The 26,776-nt window shown below is 41.3% G+C and overlaps 1 protein-coding gene and 1 long non-coding RNA gene across 3 annotated transcripts; one reads left to right on the forward strand and one right to left on the reverse strand.

Moving 5' to 3' along the window:
- Positions 1-2,781: 2,781 nt before the first annotated feature.
- Positions 2,782-12,951, reverse strand: LOC109493061. The gene is made up of 3 exons (XR_002147085.2): positions 12,836-12,951; positions 10,015-10,051; positions 2,782-3,200 (listed from the first exon to the last, which is right to left on the reverse strand). It is a non-coding gene; the product is annotated as an uncharacterized LOC109493061 (long non-coding RNA).
- Positions 12,952-13,055: 104 nt separating this feature from the next.
- SKA1 (spindle and kinetochore associated complex subunit 1) lies at positions 13,056-25,452 on the forward strand. Of its 2 annotated transcripts, none has more exons than XM_006938908.5 (7): positions 13,056-13,224; positions 13,816-13,914; positions 16,460-16,584; positions 18,122-18,219; positions 21,093-21,230; positions 24,176-24,345; positions 25,134-25,452. In XM_006938908.5, the coding sequence occupies exons 2-7, from the start codon at positions 13,827-13,829 to the stop codon at positions 25,280-25,282; spliced, it is 768 nt and encodes a 255-aa protein (XP_006938970.1). In that variant the 5' UTR covers positions 13,056-13,224; positions 13,816-13,826; the 3' UTR covers positions 25,283-25,452. The 2 variants fall into 2 exon arrangements, with proteins under 2 accessions (XP_006938970.1, XP_023097761.1); XM_023241993.2 differs by lacking the exon at positions 13,056-13,224 and adding an exon at positions 13,526-13,651.
- Positions 25,453-26,776: the final 1,324 nt, after the last annotated feature.

Genomic DNA, 26,776 nt, shown 5'->3' on the forward strand with positions numbered 1-26,776 from the left:
GGCCAGCAGTAGAATTTTGTGTCATTCCAAGGAACCTGGGCTTTCCTTTGAAGATGACAGCCACGAAGGCAACTTTGTCCGGGAAGCATGGAGTCCTGCCACAATCACCCAGCTCACCCCCTGACCATATGTCTCAAACCATTCCTAATCTGGTTCCCCTCCTGAGAGCTGGACTCTAAATTTGACCCTATTTTTCTAAGCAATAACAAATCTGATTGTGATGATTCATAAGACAATGTTGCCAATTCCAAATCTGTCCTGAACATATGTGGGGCAGTCCAGGTGAAAGGGCAGGATAGCTAATGGGACAGATAATCCACACATTCCGTTCTGGGTGTGAAATAGTTTAGCAATAGAATTTACAGGTATAGTGGATGCTGTAATGCGCCCTGTTGCCATTGAGAGACATATTTGCCAGCTGCAGGTAACGTTGCTAGGAAATTCACCAAGAGGCTTTATTGAGAATCTTAAGCAGACACCAGAAAAAAATGTTTGTGAAAAACAGTGCTAAAAGCAAACGAATTGAAGCCAGGGACATTTAGTTGTACTGAATGATTCACTGATTGACTGATTAATTGATCAGAGCTAGAAGATTTATTTAAAATATAAATCCGGGGCGCGTGGGTGGCTCAGTCGGGTAAGCATCCCACTTAGGCTGAGGTCATGATCTCACTGTTTGTGAGTTCTAGACCCTCGTCAGGCTCTCTGCTGACAGCTCAGAGCCTGGAGCCTGCTCCGGATTCTGTGTCTCCCTCTCTCTCTGCCCCTCCCCCACTTGTGCTCTGTCTCTCCCTGTCTCTCTCAAAAATAAATAAACATTAAAAAAATAAAATATAAGTCCTATAGGATAGGATACCAGTTACACAGTAATCAGGAGGCAGAATTTAATGGGCAAAATCCTGTACAGAGTGGGGAGATTGATCTTTATGGGAGGATCACTGCTTTCTCCTTGGGTGTAAGCAGGAGGAGAAAAGGAGGCTCAGCATTTCCAGGTTTTCCCCTGAAAGTCTGAAGAAGTCTACGCATGTCGTACATACATCTATAGTATCTTTGAAATCTAAATTCAAGACAATTTATGAACTTGAAGGGGTTAGATTTACTCTGGAGGTGAGATTGAAACGATAATGCTGTCTGCACACAGCCTGTTCTTTCTATATATTTGGGTGTGTCTCAAACTGCATAGTTGGATTGTGTGTGTGTGTGTGTGTGTGTGTGTGTGTGTTTATCTGAGAATCTTTCCGTCATATTGAGGATCAAATACATTTACTTACCTTGTTATAGTTTGCAAATCAATATAAAAACTTGGTGAAAGATTCAGGGCTTAAGGAGCACTACACCCATGCCTAGATTTGGGTTGATTTAGGCAGGGCATTGCTGGGGTGGTGAGGAGGCAGAAGGTATACACCAGAGGACTGGGCATTAGAACTGGTAAGTGACTAAGCCACGTGAGAATTACATATAGATTTTAGAGGCCATTAGGGTGTAATGACAAAGGGACAGAGGAGTTGTTTTGGGGTGCTGGAACTTCTCTGGATCCTGATCGTGATGGAATTTATACAAATCAATACATGTGTTAAACCTGTAAGAAGTCAGTTTTACTGTATTTTAATTCAAAAAATAGGAATTTACAATTTAACTCCGAAATAAGTAAACTTCCTATGTCTGACCACACAAAGTGACATTTGTTTCTTAACCAAAGTCTGATTTCTCTGTGATGTCTCTTCAGATGTCAGTGTTTTACCTATAATTAAAAATGGCAGAGTTTATCAATCTTTCCAAGATTAATATCTGATGCTGCAGCTGTCACAAGATTTGGTATTTATGGTGAGCACTGGGAACACTGCTAACAAATTTCTAAAAATAACCAAGGGGGGGACTGTAGGTTGGGGTTAGGGTTGGATTGGAGTTGGGATTCTGTGAGGTTTGAGTGACATACATAGTAAATGGGTGGGGAGGGAACCTTGAGCAGAGGTATTTACACAGAATTCAGGGAATGGTCCATGCTCTAGCCATGTTATCCCCAGGAGCAGGACCTCCAGCTATTTGCTTCTGACAGGTAGAATAAATGAGAGTTTTGATTTTATGCCCTACACTCTTCCGTGTTGTTCAGATTTGCAGCTAAAAACATGTGCTCGTTTTATAAAAGAAAAAGCAAGTGCTGAGAAAGAAGACAGTGAAGTTTATGAAGATAAGCTAAAAAGTAACTAAAACTAAACTTTTTGGTCTATCTTCGCAAACTTTCCCAGCAGGCCTGAATTTGCCTCTGGTTTCCCTGTGGCCTCAGGAAGAACGCTGCTGCCCTGCCATCTAGTGGCGACATGGCAGAGGCGCCTTCCAACCAGCGTTTCAGCAAAGCAAACATTTGCTTTACCGACTTTGAAGAAGACAGCAACTATACGCTGTTCTGACTAAAACTTTGATTTGCCGAAGCCTTATGGATACCAAACACAGGTCAAGCATTCTTTTTTACGGTAAAAATCTCAGCCTTTTTGCATCATCAAGGAACAAAACTTCTCCACTCAAAGCTTAACTCTTAAGGACCTACATAAAAATTAAATGAACACTCTCACCATTTTTTAAACCGAATATATTGAACAAAACAACGTTTCTTTTAGAGCTCATGGTTTAAAAAAATAAAACAAGGGGCGCCTGGGTGGCTCAGTCAGTTGAGCTGTCCGGCGGCTCAGGTCATGATCTCGCGGTCTGTGAGTTTGAGCCCCGCGTCGGGCTCTGTGCTGACAGCTCAGAGCCTGGAGCCTGTTTTGGATTCTGTGTCTCCCTCTCAATCTGCTTCTCCCCCACTCATGCTCTGTCTCTGTCTCTGTCTCTCTCTCTCTCTCTCTCTCTCAAAAATAAGTAAACATTAAGAAACAAAACAAAACAAAACAATATCACCGGGAAGAGCCCGGTTTCGTCGTAATGAATCAGTAAATCCAGAGCCCGGTGTAGCAGTATATCCTATATTGGTTTGCTAGGCCCACTGTAACAAAGTGCCACAGAGTAGGTGGCGTAAATGACAGAAGTTTGTTGTCTCACAGTTCTGGAGGATGGAAGTCCAAGACCAAGGTGCTGGCAGCATTGGTACCTTCTGAGGGCTGTGAGGGAAGGTTCTGTCCCACGCTTCCTTCTCTTTGGCCTGTACTCCCCCTGCGTCTTTACCGTGTCTTCCCTTCATCTGTATCTCTGTGTCCAAATATCCCCTTTTAATAAAGACATCAGGCATATTGGATTAGTACCCACCTATTGGCCTCAGTTTAACTTGATTAGCCCTTTAAAGACCCCATTTCCAAATGAGGTCACATCCTGAGGTAGTGGTGGTTAGGACTTCAACATCCGAATTGGGGGAGGGGCCCGTGCACAGTTGAATTCTGATTTGGCCTTCCATGAGCTGAATCACCAGCCTATTTTGATGAACAATAAGCATGAGGCAGTCAGTACAGAGAAGGGTGCTGTTACCATTCCATAGCTGCCATGGATGGAAGGGCATAACCAAGAGCTGGGCAAGACCCATGGAGCCTGATGGATGGTGGGGATTGTTGCTCCGACAGGCAACGGGGCAGGTAGTGTGGAAATGCATCGTGTGAAGTGGGGCAGGGAGCTGGGCCCAGGCATTAAGGGGAAGTGCATGGTCTGGCAGTGGGGTATAGGGACCCATGTCTGGCAGAGAAGAAAATGGGCCAGTGTAGGTCCTGGGAGCAGCTTCACTGAGGTGTGATGAGGGAAGAGCTGAGCCACTCACCTGCAGAATGTGCATGGAACCGCTAAGCTGTGGACAGGGGAAGGATTGAACTTTGCTGCTGTAGGCACCACTGTGGCATGGGCACATCTGAGCTGGCATGATTGTGTTGCTTCCTATGAGTGCGGCTAGGCTCTGGGGAGTTGTTTGCGGCTCAGAACCCTTCTAGGCAGCCTCCATTTCTCTCAAACGTCAATAGCTACTGGGAGGATAAATCTGTGCTTGGGTTTGTCCCCTCTGCTATAACAGTAATTTAACATCATGTGAGAGATTTCTGATGTAATTCAACCATTTCCTAAATTATCTGGGAAGTTTATTTGGAGGTCTGGGAGATATAGTAAATCCTGGGAGTGTTCTAATGAGGTCTGATCAATCTTTGATGTAAAGATCTAAAATCTTATAAGCATCTTTGAAATACATGAATTATTATTAATTTAGCTTTAAGGCTTACACAAGACATAGAAGCATACTCTGTTTGCTTGGTCATATCTACACAGATAGAATTTTCCAAAATATGGAAATCACCTCATTATACAGATTTGGACATCATGATGACAGTTAATAAAATGAAATTCTAATTGAGTTTTCATTAAAAAATTTTTTTTAATGTTAATTTATTTTTGAGAGAGAGAGAGAGAGAGCATGAGCAGGGGAGGGGCAGAGAGAGAGAGAGGGAGACACAGAAATCGAAGCAGGCTCCAGGGTCTGAGCTGTCAGCATGGAGCCCAATGCAGGGCCTGAACTCACAAACTATGAGATCATGACCTGAGCCAGAGTCTGATGCTTAACTAACTGAGCCAGTCAGGCACTCCTTGAGTTTTCATTTTTATTGCTAAGTTTTTTTTAAGGAGAAGAACTTGCAGAAGGTAAGCAAGAAAAACACCTTAGTTCTAGAAGATTAGAACATATTAAGCAAAATGAACACATCTATATAAATGGTATACAAACAGTTCTTTCTGGTTTTCCTGTGACCCATTAGTAGAGATCTGACTGGCAGGTATTTCTGCAATTAATTGATTCTAGAAAATTTGGCAAGGCTTGCTGTTCTCTGCCTCGAGAATTGGAAACGGCCCAGTTTATAAATATGAATATAACAGTGTCCTTTACGTGTTCAATGTTTTGGGAAAAGTCTCTGTCAAAAGATATGGTCTTTGTGACTTATAATACTTGATCTCAAATATTTATACATAAAGTACTGATGCTCTGTTCTAAGAAATATTTTACCAAATTCAAAGTATATCGATATGTGAAAGCCACGACCTAAGTGTACGTGTTAGTTGCCTTCTCCTCAAGGTCCACTCTCCGTGATTGTCCACCCAGTCCTGGACTGAGGGAGCCTGACCTATATGGACTGCTTCAAGAGTTCCCTTTGCCTCCTGGCTTCAGGATGGGTCCAGCCAATGGAAGTAGGGGTTATCAGAAGAAGACCCACAGGTGGGAGGAGAATACGGGCAGATATTTATTCTCCTAGCTTCCTTCCTGTTGAGTTTCTGACAGGGGTGCTCTGAACCCAACCAGAGGTCACAGCTCCTGCCAGGTGGCCGCTTCCACAGAGCTGCCTCCCCAAACTCATGTGACTTTAAGTCTTCACATTTAGAGATAATAACTGTTCCTTAAGGTTATAAACCCCAGGGAACTGCACCATCAATTGTCACCTTCTGAAAACTCTGCCATGTATTTCAAGCAGTCCCTTTGATTAAATTCTCCTCAAATTACCCAGGTTTTTTTCCGTCTTATTTTTGTCAAGGCATTGATTATGTAGTGCGTTTACTCTTTTCTTTGTGTGAACTAAGCATATGGCAGAAAACAGTAACATACAATCTCTGTGGAAAACTGGGGCGATTTTGTACTATAAAGCTGCTCTATTAATACATCTCGTCCTCCTTTTCTTTTAGTAGAAACTGGTGCTCCAATTTCTAGTCAGCTCTGAGTCTCTCTTGAGGTCAGCTTAGCCACAACCAGTCAGGATTCAAGGGGCTGTTTATACCTTGTTATTGTTTGGGTTGGGTATTTTATGCCCCCCAAGTGCAACAACCATCCTCTAGAATATGTGAGGTAGAAGGAAGAAAGATTTCCTTCTTAATATTATTGAAAAAATATTAAGTTTTTTATTTGCGTCCTTGTCCCTTCCCCTCAACAGGCCGCTGAACTTCTCACCTTATTCTTTTATTACATGGACACATTCTGTTGCGTTAAAATGCTAGACTCTAGAAGCCAGAGACATAAGTTAGCCTCTCATAGTTGAAAATGTGTGTGTGTGTGTACGATATAGTGAGTCGTGTCCCCTCAAAATTCGTATGTTGAAGCCCTAACCCAACAATGTGACTCAATTTCGAGATACGACTTTTAAGAGTTTAATTCCATTGTAGTCTAAAAATATACTTTGTACCACTTGTAGTCTTCTAAATTGTTGAAGGTGTACTTTATAGCCCATGGGGTGCCTGGGTGGCTCAGTGGGTCAAGTGTCCTACCCTTGATTTCAGCTCAGGTTGTGATCTCAAGGTTCATGGAATTGAGCCCAGTGCACTGACAATGTGGGGCCTGCTTGGGATTCTCTCTTTCTCCCTCTCTCTCTGCCCCTCAACCTGGGCCACCCAGGTGCCCTGAGCATTTTTTATTGGTAAACAGTTATACTTCTTTCATAAAAAAATTAGTGGTTTCCCTAGAATTTGCAATATACTATAATATTTGTGGGGCTAAAAAATTTTTTTTAATGTTTATTTGAGAGACAGAGACAGAGCATGAGTGGGGGAGGGGCAGAGAGAGAGGGAGACACAATCTGAAGCAGGCTCCAGGTTCTATATTTGTGGAGTTTTAAAACCACCACTGTGTATGTACAGATATATAGGAAGGAAAAAATTGCAAATGTTTCAATTTGAAGAATTTAAGTGAAGGGTATATGAATGTTTGCTGTTCAATTCTTTCCATTTTTTTGTATGGCTGAAATTTTTCAAAAAAAAGAATATGGGGGGAGGAATGCTACTGTACCGTTGTTGGAGGCCAGCCAGCCAGCCTGATTTTTTTTTCTTTCTTGTAGTCAATTCGCTTTTCACCTGAATGGTTGAAGTATTCTTTCTTTATCCTTAAGGTGGAATAACTTACCTCTGATATTTACAGTTGTAAAGCGTCCCTTAATAACTTTTCTTTGAGTGTGGTGTGCATCTCCACCTAGAAGCTCAATTTTTTTTTTCTGGGTAATCACCTTTATTAAATCTTCTGGCCATTATGGGGGTTACTTTGCATTTAGGACACAAATTATCCTCATGTTGGATCATTTCTATCTGCTGTTTCTGTGGGCTTCTCTGTGTTTTCATTAATTTCTTTTTTTTTTCAACTGCATGCACTCTGATCATCTTAAGGTTTTCTCTTAACTTGATTTCCAAAGGTGTCTCTTCTATTCCTTGCTATTTGTAATTCAGTGTATTAATTCTGTAATCGTGTTTTTTGGCCCCTCAATTTATATGTATATACGTATATTTTTTAAATGTTTATTTATTTATTTTGAGAGGGGGAGGGGGAGGGGCAAAGGGAGAGGGAGAGAGAGAATCCCAAGCAGGCTCAAAGCTCAGGGTAGAGCCTAACGCAGGGCTCAATTCTATTAGTGTGAGATCATGACCGGAACCTAAATCAAGAGTTGGTCACTTAACCAACTTACCACCCAGGTGCCCCTCCAGGTGGAAACTGGAGTCTGCTTCAGATTCTGTGTCTCCCTCTCTCTCTGCCCCTCCCCTGCTCATGCTCTGTCTCTGTCTCTCAAAAATAAATAAACATTAAAAAAAATTTTTTTAGCTCCACAAATATTATAGTATATTGCAAATTCTAGGGAAACCACTAATTTTTTAATAAGTGTGTGTGTGTGTGTGTGTGTGTGTGTGTGTATGGTTTTAAGAGAGAGAGAGTGAGCACACATGAGCAGGAGAGGGGCAGAGAGAGAGGGAGACACAGAATCCGAAGCCGGCTCCAGGCTCTGAGCTGTGAGGGCAAAGCCAGATGTGGGTCTCGAGCTCACAAACCGTGACACCATGACCTAAGCCAAAGTCAGACACTTAACAAACTGAGCCACGCAGGCACCCCTCAATTTATATTTTTCAGTCTGAAGCTCTCCTTTTTATCATTTTCTTTTGTTTCTCTTTACTCTCTTCCTGATGAAGTCTTATTTTTAATTAGTATATATACAATTCACAGAGATATAAAATGTCTTGCTATTCCTTTACGTATTCCTATAGATCATTTTCTTTACCATTCCTTGCATGATTTCCTCCTTCCTTGCCTCCCCCACTTTGTCATTTTCATTGTTAAATGCACCGAGCCATTGTTCTGCTTTTTGCAGTTTCAACGAATAGTCCATCCCTTTGGGGAACACGCTCAACCTTTGGGTCATTTCCCAATGGGAAACTGGACTCAGAGACGGAGTGATTGCCAAGAATAGGGAGGAAAGAAAGGCTATCCCTCAGTTGGTAATCTTCAGATTGCTCGCAATTCTTAGATTTGTGGGTTTTCCAATATGGTTTCAGGTGGTGGTGTGGTGAGGAGTCAGGCCTCTGCCTTTCCACTTTGCTCCAGAATCTTCTACTTCCCTCCTTGACATCAGTTTTTGAAGTTTATTACCTTACATTATCTCTGTTTATTGCCAATTATTAATGATTTTTTGGGAGGCAAGGATTTAAAAAAAAACTTATTTGGGGGACATTTGTTAAGAAGTAGGGAAAGCAAAATGTGGGTCAGTCTTAATTCTCCCTTTTAACTTAAAAGTCTATTACTCTCCACCTTGTCATGTTTATATTTAAAAGCAGGTCACAGGAAGAGGGAATTCCTTTTTTTTTTTTTTCTTTTTGAGAGACAGAGAGAGAGAGAGAACACATATGCGTGCGAGTGGGGAAGAGGCAGAGGAAGAAGGAGAGAGAAAATTTTAAGCAGGCTCCATGCCCAGCACAGAGCTTGACTCAGGGCTCAATCCCACGACCATGAGATCATGACCTGAGATGAAACCAGAAGTAGGGTGCTTGACTGACTAAGCCACCCAGGCTCCCCAGGAAATACTTCTCAAAAGGAACAAACCCTAATGCTTTGAGCTGAGCATGATGTCAGAAGTCATCTACTCCTCAAGTTCACAGAGCTAGTTAATGACTGAGCTGGGACTACCTAAAGGTCTCTTGATATTTTTTCCCCCCGTCTTCCTCTTTCTCACTAATGGGTGGAATTCTCTCAGAGAGAGAAGTGTGTGTGTAGTTTTCATGCTAGTGACTTTCCTTCCCTGCCTCTAATCATACTACATCCCTCTGAGTCTTTGTAAGAGACACCCTGGTGGCCCGGAAATTGGGGCTCTAAGTATAACACTAAAAAAGCACACACTGGATAAAGACTCCATAAAATGAGGAGAGAACACTAGGGGAAAAGTGTAAGCTTTTTTCTTTCTCTTTTTCTCTCTGGTTTAAAAAAAAAACCCCTCGACCAAACAAACAAACAAACAAACAAACAAAACCAAAAAAATGCCACCAAGAGGCATAAATCATTTTAGGGTATGAAACATTGTAAAAGTGAGGAGTTTGATTTTCTGGGCTGATTCACCTCAGCTGCTCTGACAGGCGATGAGAATTGAGAAATGGTCCCCATGAGAACTGTGTAATGAGTATACGCCTTGGGTTTTAATATTGTCAGTTGGAAAATGACTTAAGAACAAGATAAAGGAGCGTAGTTTAGCAGGGAATGTAAAAACACAATCTGCCTTGAATGTTATAACTCCCCAAAGGGTCAGACCTATCTCTGATCTGTGAGGTATCTCAGAATGCACCCCGTCTATTACACTGGGAGCTTTCCCTCTTCAGGAAGTAGAGCTATGAAGCTGTCCCCAAACTTATTGGTCACTATCCACCGTTAAAACCAGAGGGTTAAATATTTCTCCAGCTTCCCAGAAGCGCAGAGTCCTATTGCTTAAAGAGATTTTGATCTTTATTCTACAATGAGGATCTTAGTTGATTCTGACTTGGGGACATCCAGAAATAAATTAAACTTGACCCCTCGCTGCAAGAAAAGGACAAAAAGGAAGTACAAAAAGTACAAAGAAAAGTATTTTCTGTCAAAGTCAGTTGAGTATCAAACACTTAGAATTCATAAATAATCCAGAATTGCACGTGTGGAATATGCATGGCATGAGAGAATGAAACAATGATGGAAGTCTTTAGGTTCAAAACATAAAACACGGGGGTGAGTGAAAGACCCTTTTGGTTCCAAGAGGTAACGGAGTTTCATCAAAAGAGGACAGGCTCTGAGATACTCACTTGTGCAAGTACGTGATTATAATCCTCAGTTCCTCATCTGTAAATTACAGATCATAATTGTAAGTATTCATGTTTATTACAAAGATTAAATAGGATAATCTGTGCAAAATGCCTGAATTAGACTAAGTACCCACTAAAAGCTTATTGATGTTATCATTGTTATTATTTTTCCCTGAAGACTAGAGTTCACATTGCTTTTACTCTTGCTTATATTTCTTGCAAGGACCAGTCCAGCAATTTCTTCTATCTTGCTCATATAAAAATAAAGGGAAACCTCTCTGACATGGAATCAGGAGACTAGAAGGAGCCTTACCATTCCATGTCAATTATAGGAAGAGTTGTCAATTATAGACCCCAGCAGAAGAATCATCAATAAGAAGGAATAATCAATTACAGACCCCAACAGAGAAAGATGTACATTGCATCCCCTACAAAAAATCAATTCCCTCTGCAACTCAGCCAATGAGAAACTCTTGTTTTTCTCCAACAAACTTTTGTTCAAAACAACCCCTCCCAATTTCCTCATCCTTGTCTGTAAAATTACATTCCAGAAACCATTTCTGTCCGACTCTCAGACCCTGTGTTGTGGGTAGGATTATCCTAACTCCCAGCTCCAGGATATGTGGCCAACCTGACCATTCCACCCCCCTAAACAGGCTGCTTAGTTTAAGACTGGGCAGATGACTCAAATTAGACCAATGATTTTGCTACATTCCATAGGAAAGCAAGAACTGCTAACCTATTAGAGTCTGAGTCTAGAGGTACCAGCGGTCACCATAGGGAAAAGGCTGCCTGGGAATGGAATCAGCCCAGAGGAATGCAGAACTGAGAGATAGAGGTGGTTCTTTAATAAAATGTTTGAATTTCTGGCTCCAGCTGTAACTTAAGACCTACACATGTACCCTTTATTGTTTTATAAGCCAAATGAAGTCTTTTTTTTCTTGCTTAAGTCAGTTTGGCTTGAGTTTCTGTCTTGACAAATAATCCTGTCTTAGAAAGATATATGAACTAGGCAGTGTAATCCAGTTACTCATTTCTATATTTTTTCCACATTTCCCCCCCTCTCCTCTTGAATTCAGTGCCTTTATGCTCTCATCTTCCTATTTATTTTTTCATGGGAAATAATCTGATAATGTTTGTTCTTGATGCTACAGGGTGAATTTGTGTTACTGTGTTATTTTTCTTAGAATATTGACATTTGAGGTCTTACATTTATTCCTACAATGAAAGGCTTTGTTCCTGTTAAATGACTTAGCCTTAGATAAGTAGGTATGTCAAAATTAAAAGAAACGTTAAAAATGTATCAACCAAATAACAACGTGTGATTCTTATTTGGATTCTAATTCAAACAAACGAAAGTTTAAAAATAAATGATGATATAATCAGGGGATTGAACATTGGATATTTGGTATTCAGAAATAATTGTTAAAATACTTATGTGTGATCATGCTAACATGGTAATTTTTAAAGAGTTTCTATTTTCGGGAGATAAATCTGTAGATGTTTTGGATGGAAAGATATAATATTTGAGATTTGCTTCAAAATATTCCAGGGGTCCTGGGTAGCTGAGTCAGCCAAACTCTAGATTTTGGCTCAGGTCATGATCCCAGGGTCATGGGATTGAGTCCCAAGTAGGGCTCTGCACTGAGTGTGGAGCATGCTTGGGATTCTCTCTCTCTCCCTCTCTCTTTCCCACTGCCCCTCTCCCCCATTTGCATGCTTTCTCTAAAATAAAAATAGTAATAATAAAAAATAAACAAAATATTCCAGTAGGTAAAAGGTAAGAGGACCGGAGGTACAGATGAAAAAAATTTGAGATAAATTAATAATGGTTGAAGCTGGGGTGATGGGTTGAGCATGGGGTTCGTTATCTTCAATTCTAACTTTATAAGTTTGAAATTTTCCCTCAGAGATTTTTAAAAGTAGTAAGTAGAAATGGCCGAGGCTGCTATGTGCCTATCCAGAACCTATGCTCTCCTTCTCCCTTACAAGCAGAACCCCTACATGGTTCAGGATGCAATGTAACTATCTAAATCAAAAAACTTTTTGATGATTTTTTTCTTCCAGTCTTGCTTGCAAATGTGAATGACCTGTGAAATCAGATAGAAGCCATTGGGTGTAGCTTCCATGAATGTGACCCTTGTCTCTTTTCTGCTGCCTTAGACCAAGACCTGAGGAAGGAATTGGCAGGGTCATCTTGCTTCACAGACAACCTGAAGACCAGAATGCATGACGCTGTGGAGGGTGGTGCCAAAAGTTAGAAGGAATCTGCATAGTTGATGACTGTGGAGATGCCACACCAGCTCCGGGATACTTTCCCTTTTTTTTTTTTTTTTTTTTTCAACAGGGATAATTAACCTTTTTTATATTTTTTTACATTTTTTAACGTTTATTCATTTTTGAGACAGAGAGAGACAGAGCACGAATGGGGTTAGGTCATAGAGAGAGGGAGACGCAGAATCTGAAACAGGCTGCAGGCTCTGAGCTGTCAGCACAGAGCCCGACGCGGGGCTCGAACTCACGATCGCGAGATCATGACATGAGCTGAAGTCAGACGCCCAACCGACTGAGCCACCCAGGCGCCCCTAACCTTTTTTATCTTAAATGTGTATTCGCGCTCACAGAGGCTGTAAACTCTATGAGGACAAGGTCCCTCCCCGTCTCTAAGTTCACAAACTTGGGTGCTTTTTGGAGTTATCTGGGGTGCTTTTTAAAATATCAGGGAGTGTGCCCCTCTTCCAGAGCGCCTGATTTCAATGGAATTAGAATTTGTAAAAGCTGCCCTTGGTGATTTTAACGTGCAGCCAGCTTGGACACTCACTGTTTGAGCTCGCGGCCACTGGCCGGTGGGTGGTGACGGCCAGGGATCACGCCTCACCGCCTGCGCTAGGAGGAGCAGTGGCCCAGGCAGCCGGGCGCTTCAAAGCCCACTCAGCCCCGCCCTTTCCCCGCCCTTTCCCCGCCCTTTCCCCGCCCTTTCCCCCCGCTCAGGGGCGGCCCCGGAAGGCGCCGTAACTCGAACTGTCTTTAAGCCCGCGTTCCGGGAACGCCGAGGTGCGCCTGCGCGGCGCCGGATCCTGGCGGGCGCTTTGAATTTCGCTCTCTGAGTCGCGTCTCGCGATCTTGGGCTTCTGGCCGAGAGGAGACTCAAGGGCTCGGCGGCTCGGAAACCCGCAGCGAGTGGGCGCTTTGCTCCCGGACCCTCGCGAGGTTGGAATTGGGGGTCGTGCCCTCGGGAGCCGGCGATAGGCATTCCTGGGGCGGAGTGCGGGAGCGGGGCAGCCGGGCGGAGCCGTGGAGCCGGCCTTGTCTTTCCACCGCTCGGTTAGCTGGAGTGGTTGCTTTAGATACTCTGTCCTATCCTCGGAGCGAGTGATTAACTGACTCCCTTCCTTCCCCTCCCTCTGCCTCCTTATGGACCCCAAACCGTAAAGCGCCAGACCCCCACAGCATGGAAGACATGCTTACTTGGACCTACTTCTGTGTACTTAACTGTGTTTTTTCTTAAAAGTCATGTGTACTTTGCATTTTTAAAGAAGATCTCAACGTTGTCATTATATGTAAACAGTGCATTTGTCCCCGTAAATTCCGTGTACTTTGGTTTGGGATGCGTTGATTACAGAAGGCTCAGAGACAGGTACTGGACTGTGTTTAGAAGCTGAATTTTATAAAATTAAAAGAAATTGAGTTTTTGTACTTTCTTTTCAAGAAATGGGTATTTACCATTATTGGATTTTGAAAGTGAACAGAAATTTGGCCTTTTCTTGGTAAATATGGTTGTTTGTTTGTTTGTTTCTTCAGAGGCTTAAAGGATGGCCTCCTCAGACCTGGAACAGTTATGCTCTCATATTAATGAAAAAATTGGCAATATTAAAAGAATGCTGTCATTAAGAAACTGTGGTAAGTAGAACAGATTTCACTGATGTTATACATAGATAATGCATTTTAATTATTGTTCCACTTTCAATATCTTACACCTACCTAGTTAAGTGACCAGTAATTTGAACTTTTTGAGTAGTGGTTTTTTGAAGCACTCCAGCATTAATATTTTGACTATTGCAGAGAGTACTAAAATGCCAGTTATATTGAACAACGAACTGGATATTAATTAGACTTAATTGCTTATGTTTTTTTGAGATACACAAGGCACAATAGTAAGATTTGAAGGTTATGGGGCATTTGTGGTTCTAAAGCTAAATGGAGATACTGAAAGGTAAGGGAGAAATATAGAAGTGGAAAACACCCACAGAGGTAGAAATAGCCCATAACCCATCTCACAGTCTACTTTGGAGGAAGCTTCTCCGTGTGTATGACTAGCAAACAATTGAAAATGTCCAGTTTTTTAAGGTCAGGAAACTTGGAGGTTGGAACCATCTTCCAGAATGTGTTGAAGTGCTGAAAGGATGTGGCAGGGACAGTGCAAAGAAATAGGTGATCTTTGTTAAGTCTGGGAAGATGTTATTTATAAAAATTATGAGCTCCCCAGTCCACTCTGGGCAAGCTTAAGGTTTACTGATAGGCAGAGTTCAGATAGAACTGGCACCATCGTGGTGAACTTTTCTGTAGTTTGTAGTATGAATTGATAATTTAAACCTTTTGTTTGCTTGGTTTTGTGTGTGTTAATAACTTGTTTAGAATCTCTTTCTGGAGGCGTGATTATTGTGGGATAAACACCTAAAATTTGGAGATCTATAAAGCTATTAAACCTTGAATTCAAATGACCCCACCAAAGCATGAGACCTGACCGAAGCAATGTGACCTATTAGATTACTACATACTGGGTAACCATCATGTGTATGTGGGAAGAATAATTTGACTTTCTGGTTCCATAGCTTATTTAATAGAGCCCAGTAACTTGTTTGCCACACGTTTTTTGACTGCTGTAATGTACTAGATTACTACTATCAAAAGTAGCGTATTTGCTCAGTTGATTATATTTCTACAAATCAGTAGATAAGGCCCTGAATGACTAAAAGTTATTGGAGATACCAGTGTATCGAAACTAGTTATTTAATCCCCTGAAATTAATCTTGGTAGAGACATCAATACTCTTTTACTTACTAATTTCTTCTAGTTGTTATGAACCTAATGCAATTAGCATTGCTCTATTAGGTAGAATTATATGTTGTTTGTCATTATAATGATGAGTAGGGGTTAGCATTTACTGAATGTTTTACTAGATTCCAGGCACAGTGTTCAACTCATCTTACATGTACTTTTTCACTTATCTTCATAGTAACCTTAAAGTAGGTACTGGCATCTCTGACTTTAGGCCTTGAATCTTCTGACCATTTCACTCTTCTGCTTTCATAATCTACAGATAGGGTCGAATTGTGCTTTTGTTTATTTTTTTTTCCTGCCTCCCTAATTATGCTTTTGTTTATGTGTATTTCATTGGTTACTAGAAGTAAAGATGGAAAGATTTGATTATGAGAATAGTTTTTCTTTTGTGCCTTTGATCTGTTCTTAAAAAAATTTTTTTTATTACTTCTTTTATTTCTAGGCAGGAGGAGACTCTAGCTTTCCCATCCTCAAATCTATGGAGCTAGAGAGAGGTGCCAGGAGGTGGGGTTGGGAATACGAGAGCATGCTACTTTACAGATGTCTGGTGTTTGTTTCTTTCAAGTACCCCAGACTGATTACTAGCCTGTGACTTTTTATCTTACTTTTTCTGCTTAGTGAATAGTGTGGATAGTGTAAATGTGAATTTCAAACCCAAGTGAATCCCAAGCCGCTATTAACAAATTCTGAAGAGAAGCTCTCCCCCATTTTCCACACATCCCTGAGGGCCAGTCCAAAACATCAGCTTCTCTCTCTGGCCAGTGATTAGAACTCTAAGGTTTACACTTTCGCTGAAGATATATCCCATGAAGAAGCCTCATTTGGGATTCTAACTTCTAACACCCTGTGCTTTGAAGTCCCAAAGCCTTGGCTCTTATCCCCATTAAAACCAAATGTGTTAGGTTGCTGAGACTGGCAGCCTTCTCTCCCCAGGTTTCCTCTGCACCCCCAGTCAGGGCTGTTGCAACACTGACTCACACACACTGCCTAGTCTGTGTGTCTGCCTTCATGTTGAAGCCCTTGGGGATTTACCTTATTCTCATGAAAGCTCAGCTATGCATGTAGAAGGGTGTTTCTTTTATCTAACATTTCTAAGTGTTTTATTATGGTGGAAGAATTTGCCAGAAACAGAAGACTCGGGGGACGCTTTGTACTTACCTCTCCCTTCCTTCTCTTCCAATTACTTAGAAATGAGATCTTAAGATTATCCATGGAGACAGGTCCTAGGGTTGAAACAATAGTCCTTTCTCTTCCCCTAAGCATCTCTATCTAAAGTAAAGCTCTGGTCCAAGAGTTTAATTGGGTACAGTTGAGTTAAAGAGTACAGTTTTGTTAATAGTCTTCTATATATTTTATTTGCCATTTTATCTTTGTTTATTGATAGGTCAGGAACCTACCTTGAAGACTACATTAGATAAAATAGGAGATGAGATCATTGTAGTAAATGAACTTCTAAATAAATTGGAATTGGAAATTCAGTATCAAGAACAAACCAACCATTCACTCAAGGTAACATTTTTTTCAGTAAAGAAACAAAAGGGCAATAAATACAAATTGCCTAATCCAGGGAATTCTGAAGGGTACTTTCAAATGTTCTTAGATTTGTAAATTATTATTAATGGTATAGAATGTCATTTACATTGTATTAATATAAAGGACTCCAGAACTCCACAGGTGTTTCTTTCTTCTTGAAGTTGAACTTTACTAAAAAGGAAGATTTCCTGAATAATTCTTGGTAGCTTTAATTGAAACAAATGATCTGATAGAGTGGTGTGGAAGGAACACTAGCCCTGGGGTGAGGAGATGTGGATTCTCACTCTGGCTGCCCTTAGCACCCTCTGCCATGCTGAGAAAGCCATCTTACGCCTTGGGGTCTTGTTGTCCTCATTTGGAAATTAATGGGGCATACTGAACTATTTCTTAGGTTCCTTCCATTCTGCATTTCTCTGTTCTATAAAATGTAATACAAGGATTCTCAAGAAAAACTTGAGCCCCACTCACACACCATTTTGTTCTAAATAAGCTTTCTAATTGACTAAGCTAGTGAAAGTGCTTGTATACTTCTGAGAAAATACTCAAATTTGTCCATCATTGCCTCAAGCTTTGAGAGCCATTGATGTGTTCGGTGGGAGTGAACAGGGGCCTCTATGGACCCTTTCAGCCTCATAATCCTTAAGCTCTGTAAAGATTTTTCATAGGAATGGGCATGAATATGCCTATCCTACTATTAGTTGAAATGAAATTAGTGGCTTGAGCATCATTTGGCTCTTTGAAAGAGAGATGTCCTGTAAATTCAAAACAAACCAATATTGGTTTCAGTTCTAACCTGCCTGGGAGTACCCAAAGTTAAGTGTGTGTCTAGTGAATGTTAAATTTAGAAGTGAAGCCTACGTAGAATTTTTGTTCATGTTTTGATTGAGAGTCAGATGACAGGGCTCCTAAGGTGTAGAGTATTTTTCTTATTACATTTGCATGAGTTCATAGCCTCAAGTTCTAGTGAAAGGTAAAATAAAGACAACACAAAACAAACACAAGCAATTATGATCCAGTGGAAATTTCCATTAAGCTAGAGAATTATGCAGGTCAGCAGTGGAAATCGTTCTGTGTAGCTTCTCGTACATGCGTTCCAGGCATGCATTGTCACCCTGGTGCTGTTGCACAGATAACACCAGGGAAGGTTTGCTAAGTCAACAAAGGCAATTTACCGGAATGACAAACATAAATCCTTCATGCATTTTTTAGTTGCTTGCCAAGGCTGAAGTTGAATGTCAACCCTAGCTGTTGTAATGTGATTATAGCAGTTTTCTCTGAAAACAAAAAACAAAAAAACAGTAGAGAAAGATACAATGTTGCCATCCAAAAACAGCTCTAGAAACCAAAGGGTTCTTAAAAAAATATTGCTGCTACCTGTGCTTTTCCACCTCTTCTGTGTTCTGAACACTCCCAGTCATGGTGATTGTGGTTGAATCTTTTGTGTTCTTTAAAATGTCTTAAAACACACACAGGCAGGACAGCCGCTTATTGGGGAGCATTTTTTAAATTTTAGGAACTCTGTGCATCTCTCGAAGAGGATTATAAAGATGTGGAACATCTCAAAGAAAACATTCCTCCCCATTTGCCTCAAGTAACAGTAACCCAGAACTTGTAAGTGTATTTATAATTATTTTTCCTGTCTGCATTTGTAAAACTGTTAAACACCTCAGCTCTTTTTTGCGTTTTCATGTGCTTGTGATTTTGTTAGTGATTATGTTAGTGTTAGTGTTGTTGTCACTTACACTGGAAATAGTGTTTCGCTTTGTCTGCCCCAGTCTTATCCTGCTGCCTCTGGACGATGTCGTCCCTCTTTCCCACGGGTGAGTGTCCGCTAGGCTCTTTTTTCCTACTTTTTCTCATTTCTTTCCCTTAGAGCAGAGTTTGTCAACTTCGGCTGTGTTGCCTTCTTAGCTAGATGATTTTTTGTTATGAGGATAGTGAGGCTGTTCAGTAGCAACCCTGATCTCTACCTACCAACTACGCGTCAGTGGCGCCCTCACCGCCCCCGGCCAGTTGTGACAATGAGAAATGTCTCCAGACATTGCCATATGTCTTCTGGGGGACAGTCTCTCTCCTGAGAACCATTGTCTTAGGGTAAAAATAAGATTCATACACGTCCCATCTTAAAAACAGCCGAAGGAACCAAAAACTTGGCTTCGCTTTTCCCCTCAAACTCGTGTCCCCGCTGTGTTCCCTGCCTGTATATGCTTGCGCCTCCCCTTTGCCGCAGAGCCCCTGACCTGAGCCTGGCTCTGGGCTGCTATTACTACCACACTTAGGAAACTCATCAAGAAATCCCCCTTGAGCCCTGATCCTTCTTCTCAGATTTTATCTCTCTGTCTCTCTGTTCCTGAAATTCTGTTTGTTGCTCTGCCACGGTGCTTTGTTGTCCCGCGTCTCTGACTTGGCTGCCCTCCTTTAAATTACAGCTGAGTTTTGCTGAGTTTTGCTTACGCTTACCTTACACCACTGTTAATGCTCTCGAATGTCCAACTCCAGCCTTGACGTGACCTCTGGTTCTGCTCTTTTAATTGCTTGCTGGGAGCTTGATAAATGAGCTGTTCTCTCCAACTGTGCGTGTCCAAGGCTCAACTGACTGGTTCTTTGTTACCCACCCGTCATGCCTGCTGCCTTCCACCCATCACCGGGACGGGAACTCCGTGCCTTCAGCCTGTCTTGCTCTCTGTAGCCCTCAGCCAAGCTGCTGTCCCTGCAAGATTTTGTCTGTCCCTGGCCTCCCTTCTCTCATTGCCTGGCTCTGAATGCCATCTCCCATCATCATTTGTCTGTGTGATTTGAGAGCTCCTGTGTTTTGCCCTTCCAGGGTTCCACCACCTCCACCTCTCTAGGCTTCTGGATTCTTCTTCCAGGGTTCCAAGTACACGCCGTGGATAACTTAAAATTTTTTAACTTTTGAAATATATATATGTACACACACACAGGAAGTGACTAAAGCATTATTTGTGCAAATTAAAGAAGAAGAATAAACAAACATCAGTGTATCTACCAGTCAGATTAAGAAATAGGATATTCCTGGTACCTTACAACCCTTCTTCCCTTGCAGACCCTTCCTCTGTCAAAGAGGTAGTCATCCTGGTGTTTATGATAATCATACTCTTACCTGAGTGTTTCTATAAACAATATACTGTTTAAATTTGAAAAACTTAAAGGAAGGCATGAGCCTTGCTATGTAGAAGAGCCACATTTCTGCTGATGGCTGGAGTTCTCCAGAAGAAGATAAGCTCAACAGAGTTCCTGGCATGGTCAGGGTGCCCTGCGATTTCCCTACAAGGAGAAAGTGATGGGCAAGGTCATGAATGAATGCTAGGATCACAGGTCATCACAGGAGATCTGCCAGGATGGTCGTGTGAACTAGATGTTGGATATCCAGCAGGAATATGGTCTGGGGAATAGGAGGACTTTTCTTCTGACTTCGCTATGGCTTAGTTTCAGTTTTCAGCCAAAGTCAAAGCAGAACATTTCTGCAGGTGGAAATGGTTCTTTTCAGCTGATACTCACAGCAGGGCATGAAGGAGAAATCATGAGCTTCCTTAGCACCTGGTGAAGATAAGCACAGAGAAAAGTCAGCCAACCTCACCATGATGTCTCACGTTAACACTCATATAAGGTTGATGGGACCATAGCATTGAGCATCTTCATCTTGACAACACACAACACGGCCATCCTCAGTCTTACCATCTCAGTCAGGCCTGGTTGCCCTGTGTCTGGTGCTCAGCTGTCATCTTGGGGTCTCACTTCCCTGTCTTTCTTGGGATTCCCTTCACTCACTCCTGGGTTCGATCTCCTCTTTCCTATAACCCATTTCTTTTTTGGAACAGTTGAGCCAGTATGGCTTCATTTGCTGCTAGAAACAAGGGTCTGTTCCTTCCCTGGCAGCTAAATAACCCAGAAGCTACAGCCTATTTCTAGACTCTTTGCTAGTGGGGTAGGAGCTATATTAGGCTTCTCACTGACTCCAAAATTTGGGTAGGACTGAATCCAAGAGTTCCATGCTCATTGCTGGCAACTAAAATGAGTCTGCAACAGGCAGGGACTGATACTAGCAACCAATGGGATAAATTAGAAAAATAGAAGTAGAAGGTGATTAATGCTTCTACATCCAGAAATAGGGAGTCAGGAAGAGAAGCTGTTGAGAGGTTAAGATAAGTTCAGCTTTGCACATACTGCCTTGAGGAGCCAGAGGAATGACTGGTGAAGATGGTTAGCATATTTACTGCATGCACCATGTTTGGGGTATATAAATATAATTCTATTACTGAAGATTTGGGGATTTAATTTTTCAGTGTTCTCTTCACTATTCAGATCTTCATGAACCATAGGAGTCGGGGCAGCAAAAAATGACTAAAACAATCACGAGACGAATCTTGTATTTGTTACTGAGTATTTTCAGTTGGGAAAACTTTCTAGTATGCCGCAGAATTCTGATCATCACTTGTACAACTGTGTGCATCTCTGTTCCCTAGTGTTAATGTGCCAGATGTTGACCCTGGAGAACCAGTCAAAGTTGAGGAACCTGCACCCACAAAGAAGCACCCAAAAGAACAAAGAAGTATTAAAGAAATGTCATTTATAACTTCCGATGAGTTTAATGGCATTCCAGCGTAAGTATTTAAGATAAATTTTAACATTCAACTCTTTAATGGTCGACGTACATGATTGTTTAAATCATAAAGCTTGATTATATTCATAGTATTCTGTGTTCAAATATTGATTTTTTTCTAAAATAGTCTTAACATTGTACTAGGAAAATGCAGGAAGTCTCTTGAAGATGCTTAAAATCGTTTTTTATTTAGTTGTCAAACCTTTTCATAGCGAGATCCAGAGATGGGTCAGTCTGTTGCTGAGTTCCAGGACCATTTTGTGATAGAGATTTATCCAGTTACATTTTAGAAGTAGCCTCAGGGGGCGCCTGGGTGGCTCAGGCGGTTAAGTGTCCGACTTCAGCTCAGGTCACGATCTCGCGGTCCGTGAGTTCGAGCCCCACGTCGGGCTCTGGGCTGATGTCTCAGAGCCTGGAGCCTGCTTCGGATTCTGTGTCTCCCTCTCTCTCTCTGTGCCTCCCCCGTTCATGCTCTGTCTCTCTCTGTCTCAAAAATAAATAAACGTTAAAAAAAAAAAATTTAGAAGTAGCCTCAGTTTCGCTGTACTTTTAAGGAAAGCGTGCTGCGTAGGTGTGAGAATTGGAATGGCAAGTGTTGTGTTTGGTTTCTGTTTGTTCCTCAACTTCTGCCACATGCTCGTTCCAGGCCCTGGGTCACTGAGGAGAATACAGGGGCGAGTAAGACCAGATAACTTCCCTGGAGGAAGGTCTTTGCTCTTTACAGAGGACAATAATGGAGAGCCCGTCATGGAACCTCATGTTTTTAAACTAATGTAGTTCCAGGGCTTTGCTTAATTTCTTGGCTCTATATTACTGCATTTCTTACTACGTTTCTATTATACAAATAATACGTGTTAGAAAATATTTGATGTCAGAAAATAACTCCTCTGTAATTCGGCCACCCGGATATTTATTTAATTTCACGTATATAATAGGTTGTTTCTGATTGTTATGACAACAATGTAGTTATACAGTAAATACCACTTACTTCCTTTTTTATCATGAGCATTTTGCCATTGTTAGCTATTCTTGTAAACTTGGGTTTTAATAGTTGTATTACATTTCATCAAAATGAGACTGACCTTTCTCTTTAATCTTTTTTTTTTTTTTTTGGTCAGTCATTTCTTTTTATGATTGCTTCATTTTCATGATAATTCTGTTTGGCGCTATTCAGTTTTTTAAATTGTTATTTTTGTTGCTCATTAGCTGAGCTAAAGGGAAAAGCAAATGTGTGTGAGGATCAGTAGAGTAGATGGGTTTTTAGAAAATGCTTCCATGAAGAGATGAAGGAAATCGGAATAGGCATGGTAGAGTTTTGTGTTTTTTTTTAATGTTTATTTTTTGAGAGAGAGAGAGCAGGGGAGGGACACAGAGAGAGGGAAACAGAGGATCCAAGCAGGCTCTATGCTGTCAGCGCAGAGCCTGATGTGGGGCTCAAACTCACAAATTAATGAGATCGTGACCTGAGCCAAAGTCGGACACTCAACTGACTGAGCCATCCAGGCGCCCAGAGTATTCATTTTTAAACTAAGGGGATATTTAGTGAATGAGAGGACTTGGAAGATTGGGGTAAGGAAGAATGTATTCCAGGCATGGGGCTTTCATTTATTTATCTTTAAAAAGTTAATACTGAGGGTGGAGTTAAAGTGGAGAACATTGGCAGAAGAGGGGGGACAGGTATTGAGGAAATTAAGGTGATAGTTCAGAGGATTTAAAGGAATTATTTTGGACGGGGGGGGGGTAGTTTGTGGGATCAACAGTTTGTGGGAATTGTGGTTAGAAACAACAACAGCAAAAATGAATTTAGAAAAGAACAATGAAAATGTGTTTTGATCTATATGAACATTTTCCTTTAAACATATTCATGTATTATTTTATATTAAGTAAGTTTTGATTAGAAATCTGCCCCCTTGGGGGCACCTGGGTGGCTCAGTTGGTTAAGTGTCTAACTTTGGCTCAGGTCATGATCTTGTGGCATGAGTTCGAGCCCCACGTCGGGCTCTGTGCTGACAGCTCAGAGTCCGGAGCCTGCTTTGGATTCTGTGTCTCCCTCTCACCGACCTTCCCCAGCTCGCGCTCTGTCTCTTGCTGTCAAAAACAAATGGACATTTAAAAAAAAGAAAGAAAGAAATCTGTCCCTTTGGAGAGAAGAGAAGGGCAGTGTTTCACATAATGAACCCACATTTTGTTGAAGGGAAGAATTGAGGCAGATCATTGGGTTTGGGTTTTGGTGTATACGGAGAAATCAAGTCTCCTGTTTTTATGTTCTAAGACTATAGGTGACGGGGAGCATAGCAAGGGGGAGAAGGGATTGGAAGAGTAGATTTAGAGAAAGACCAGTGCTCAGTGGGGTGGAGTCCGTCCTCTGACTCACCCCCAGCCCTCTTCTCTGCCATCATCCTGTGCGATCCGCTCTGTGTCCTGATGGGAATTGCCATCTCTGTTGTGGCCTTTGTTGCGCATCTTCCTTCCTCCTCCTCCTCCTCCTCCTCCTCCTCCTCCTCCTCCTCCTCCTTTCTTTTTCTTTCTTTCTCAGAACAGATAAGTTTGCAGAAAACTAGAGTGGTGTGAGTAATTTATTAATATTTAAATTTTTCTTTCCGTTGCTCACAAACATTTAAAAATGTTTAAACCTCTGGCTTGCAGTTACCAGTCCATTTGAATCAGTATTTGAGACCTTATTTTAAATTGTAGTATTATTTCTGTAGGTAATGGAGGTTAATATATCTAGGTGCAAGTAGGGAAGATAAGCAACTGATACGTTGTGGTATGTCTTTAATTTTTCAATTGTTGAGATGTGTGGTTTATTTGGAAGTTGATATACATTTTTTTTGGCATAAAGAGTTCTAATAGCTGCTACTGTATAAAGTCATCATAAATGTTTTTCAAAGAAAATGATTTTGTATAATGATTCTTTTAAAAAATGAATCATATACTTATTTGCAGGTACATGAAATCCCGCTTAACTTATTGTCAAATTAATGATGTTATTAAAGAAATCAACAAGGCAATAGTTAGTAAATACAAGATCCTATATCAGCCGAAGAAGTCTATGAGTTCTGTGGCCAGAAATCTCTATCACAGATTTATTGATGAAGAAACAAAGGATACCAAAGGTAAAAATGATAGCATATATATGTATGTGTGCACGTCAGCCGTTTGGAATGTAACTAACTCATGAGAAACAAAACTTATTCTAGAAAATTCTAAATCTAGAGAGGTAGTTCTCAGCCAGGGGTGCCTTTCCCACTAAGGAACATTTTTACCATCTCTGGAGATATTTTTGGTGGTTACAACTAGGGTTGGGGTGCTACTGGCATCTAGAGACTACAGATGCTGTTAAAGTACACTTTAGTACAGTGCTCAAGACAGCTTCCACAGAAAAGAAACGTCTGTAGTTCCGAGGCTGAGAAACATGGCTTTAGAGTCTATTATGAAACTATACCCAGGGTTTTCAGAATTAGAATAGTAATGAAGAACACTTGGTCATACTTACATAGCACTTAACATGTACCAGATAGTGTACTGAGAGCTTTAGTCCTCACATCTTACAAGGTATGTACCATTACTCCCATTTTGCAGATTAGGCAAAAGGAACTTAAGATACTTGCCCAAGGTCAGCCAGTTAAGGGATAGAGCTACGGGGGTTTCATTCTTTCAACCACTATACTATATTCCCTCTTGGAAAGTGGGTACCACCAGATGAGTGCATTTCTAAAATGCTACCACAAACATTGTGCAACTGCAGTTGAACAATGATTGTTTCAGCAAGAATACCGCATCTCACTCCAGTTGCCTAATAGTAAAAATGATTAATGTTATTCATATTCACATTGTACCACATTAAAGATTCATCTTGAAAGTTGTCCTCGTGAAAATTGGCACAAATATCTTTATTTTTCAGGTCATTATTTTATAGTGGAAGCGGACATAAAGGAGTTCACAACTTTGAAAGCTGACAAGCGGTTTCATGTAATACTGAATATCTTACGACACTGCCGGAGGCTCTCCGAGGTCCGAGGGGGAGGCCTTACCCGATACGTTATAACCTGAAGTCCTCCTGAGCTCTAGAACTGGCCAAGAGTCGGGTATAGAGGCCACTCCTATAGTTTCCTTATATGTAATTTCTTTATATATAACTCTTTGCTTTTCTTATTTTCTTTTCTGCTTGACTATAAAAATGAAACTTTTTAGTAAATAAAGCATATGTATTTTAAAATTCACTTTCTTTTCTTAAATATTTTTTCCAGGTATATATTTTTAAGTTTTTATTTATTTGAATAAATAAAATTTATTTATTTTAGGGGAGAGGCAGAGAGAAAGGGAAAGAATCCCAAGCAGGCTCCACGCTGTCAGCACAGAGCCTGACATGGGGCTTGATCTCACAAACAGATTATGACCTGAGCCAAGATCAAGAGTGAGCCACCAAACAGAATGAGCCACCCAGGCACTCCTCTTTTTTTTTTTTTTTTTTTTTAAGTTTACTTATTTTGAGAGAGAGTACAGAGGGGCAGAGAGAGAGGGAGAGAGAGAATCCCAAGCAGGCTCCATGCTGACAGCACAGAGCCCAGTGTGGGTCTCCATCCCATGAACCATGAGATCATGACCTAAGCCAAAATCAAGAGCTGGACGCTTAACTGAATGAGCTGCCCAGGTGTCCCAAATTCACTTTCTTTCAGCACATGGGTAACCCCCTACCATATGAGCCTCTGTGCTAGGCATGTAACGGAATTAAAAAATGTTCAGGTTTTGTTTTTGTGTTTAGTGACAGTGCTGTAGACCCCAATAAGATAGGTACAGACATGATTAGGGAAGAAAAAGGTCGAGAAGATAAGGTCAAGAGTACACAGGCTCATTAGAATTAAAGGTCGTGAATGTCAAAATTCTATCAATGGCATTTTAGCGAACAGGCAAAAGTTGGATTTGTAGGCAGCCCCTCCCTGTGATGATTCTGCTTTCCCATATGTTGTTGGAAACAGCTTACCTGAAATACATGCAGTGTAAACCAATTTATAAACATCAACCTGTAATGATATTGTAATAAAAGTATATTGAGATGAAAAAGATGATAACGTGTAAGCAAGTCGAGAGTTGTCATGGAAAATGGGTGGTTGGATTGCAAGCGTTTAGGATGTTTTTTTCTCTTTCACAGTTGGGGAGACTGGCTATGTGTGTTTTAGTCGGTGTTCTCCAGAGTTCTAGAAGCAATAGGATACACACACACACACACACACAGATATGTGATGACACATTGGTGCGTGTGGTTATGGAGGCCGAGAAGCCCCCCAATCTGCCGTCTGCAAGCTGGAGACCTAAGAAAGCCAGAGTGCAATTCAGTCCAAGTCTGAAGGCCTGAGACCCAGAGAAGACAAGGTGTTGTAGCTCAAGCAATGAGGCAGGAAAGAAGTAAATTCCTCCTTCACCTTTTTTTGAATTCAGGTCCTCCACCGATTGGATGATACCCGCACACGTTGGGGAGGGTAGTCTACTGAGTCCACTGATTCATACGCTAATCCCTTCTGGAAACACCTTCATAGACACACCCAG

The sequence above is a fragment of the Felis catus genome, chromosome D3 (genome assembly GCF_018350175.1).
Source record: "Felis catus isolate Fca126 chromosome D3, F.catus_Fca126_mat1.0, whole genome shotgun sequence".
Taxonomy (NCBI): Eukaryota; Metazoa; Chordata; class Mammalia; order Carnivora; family Felidae; genus Felis; species Felis catus.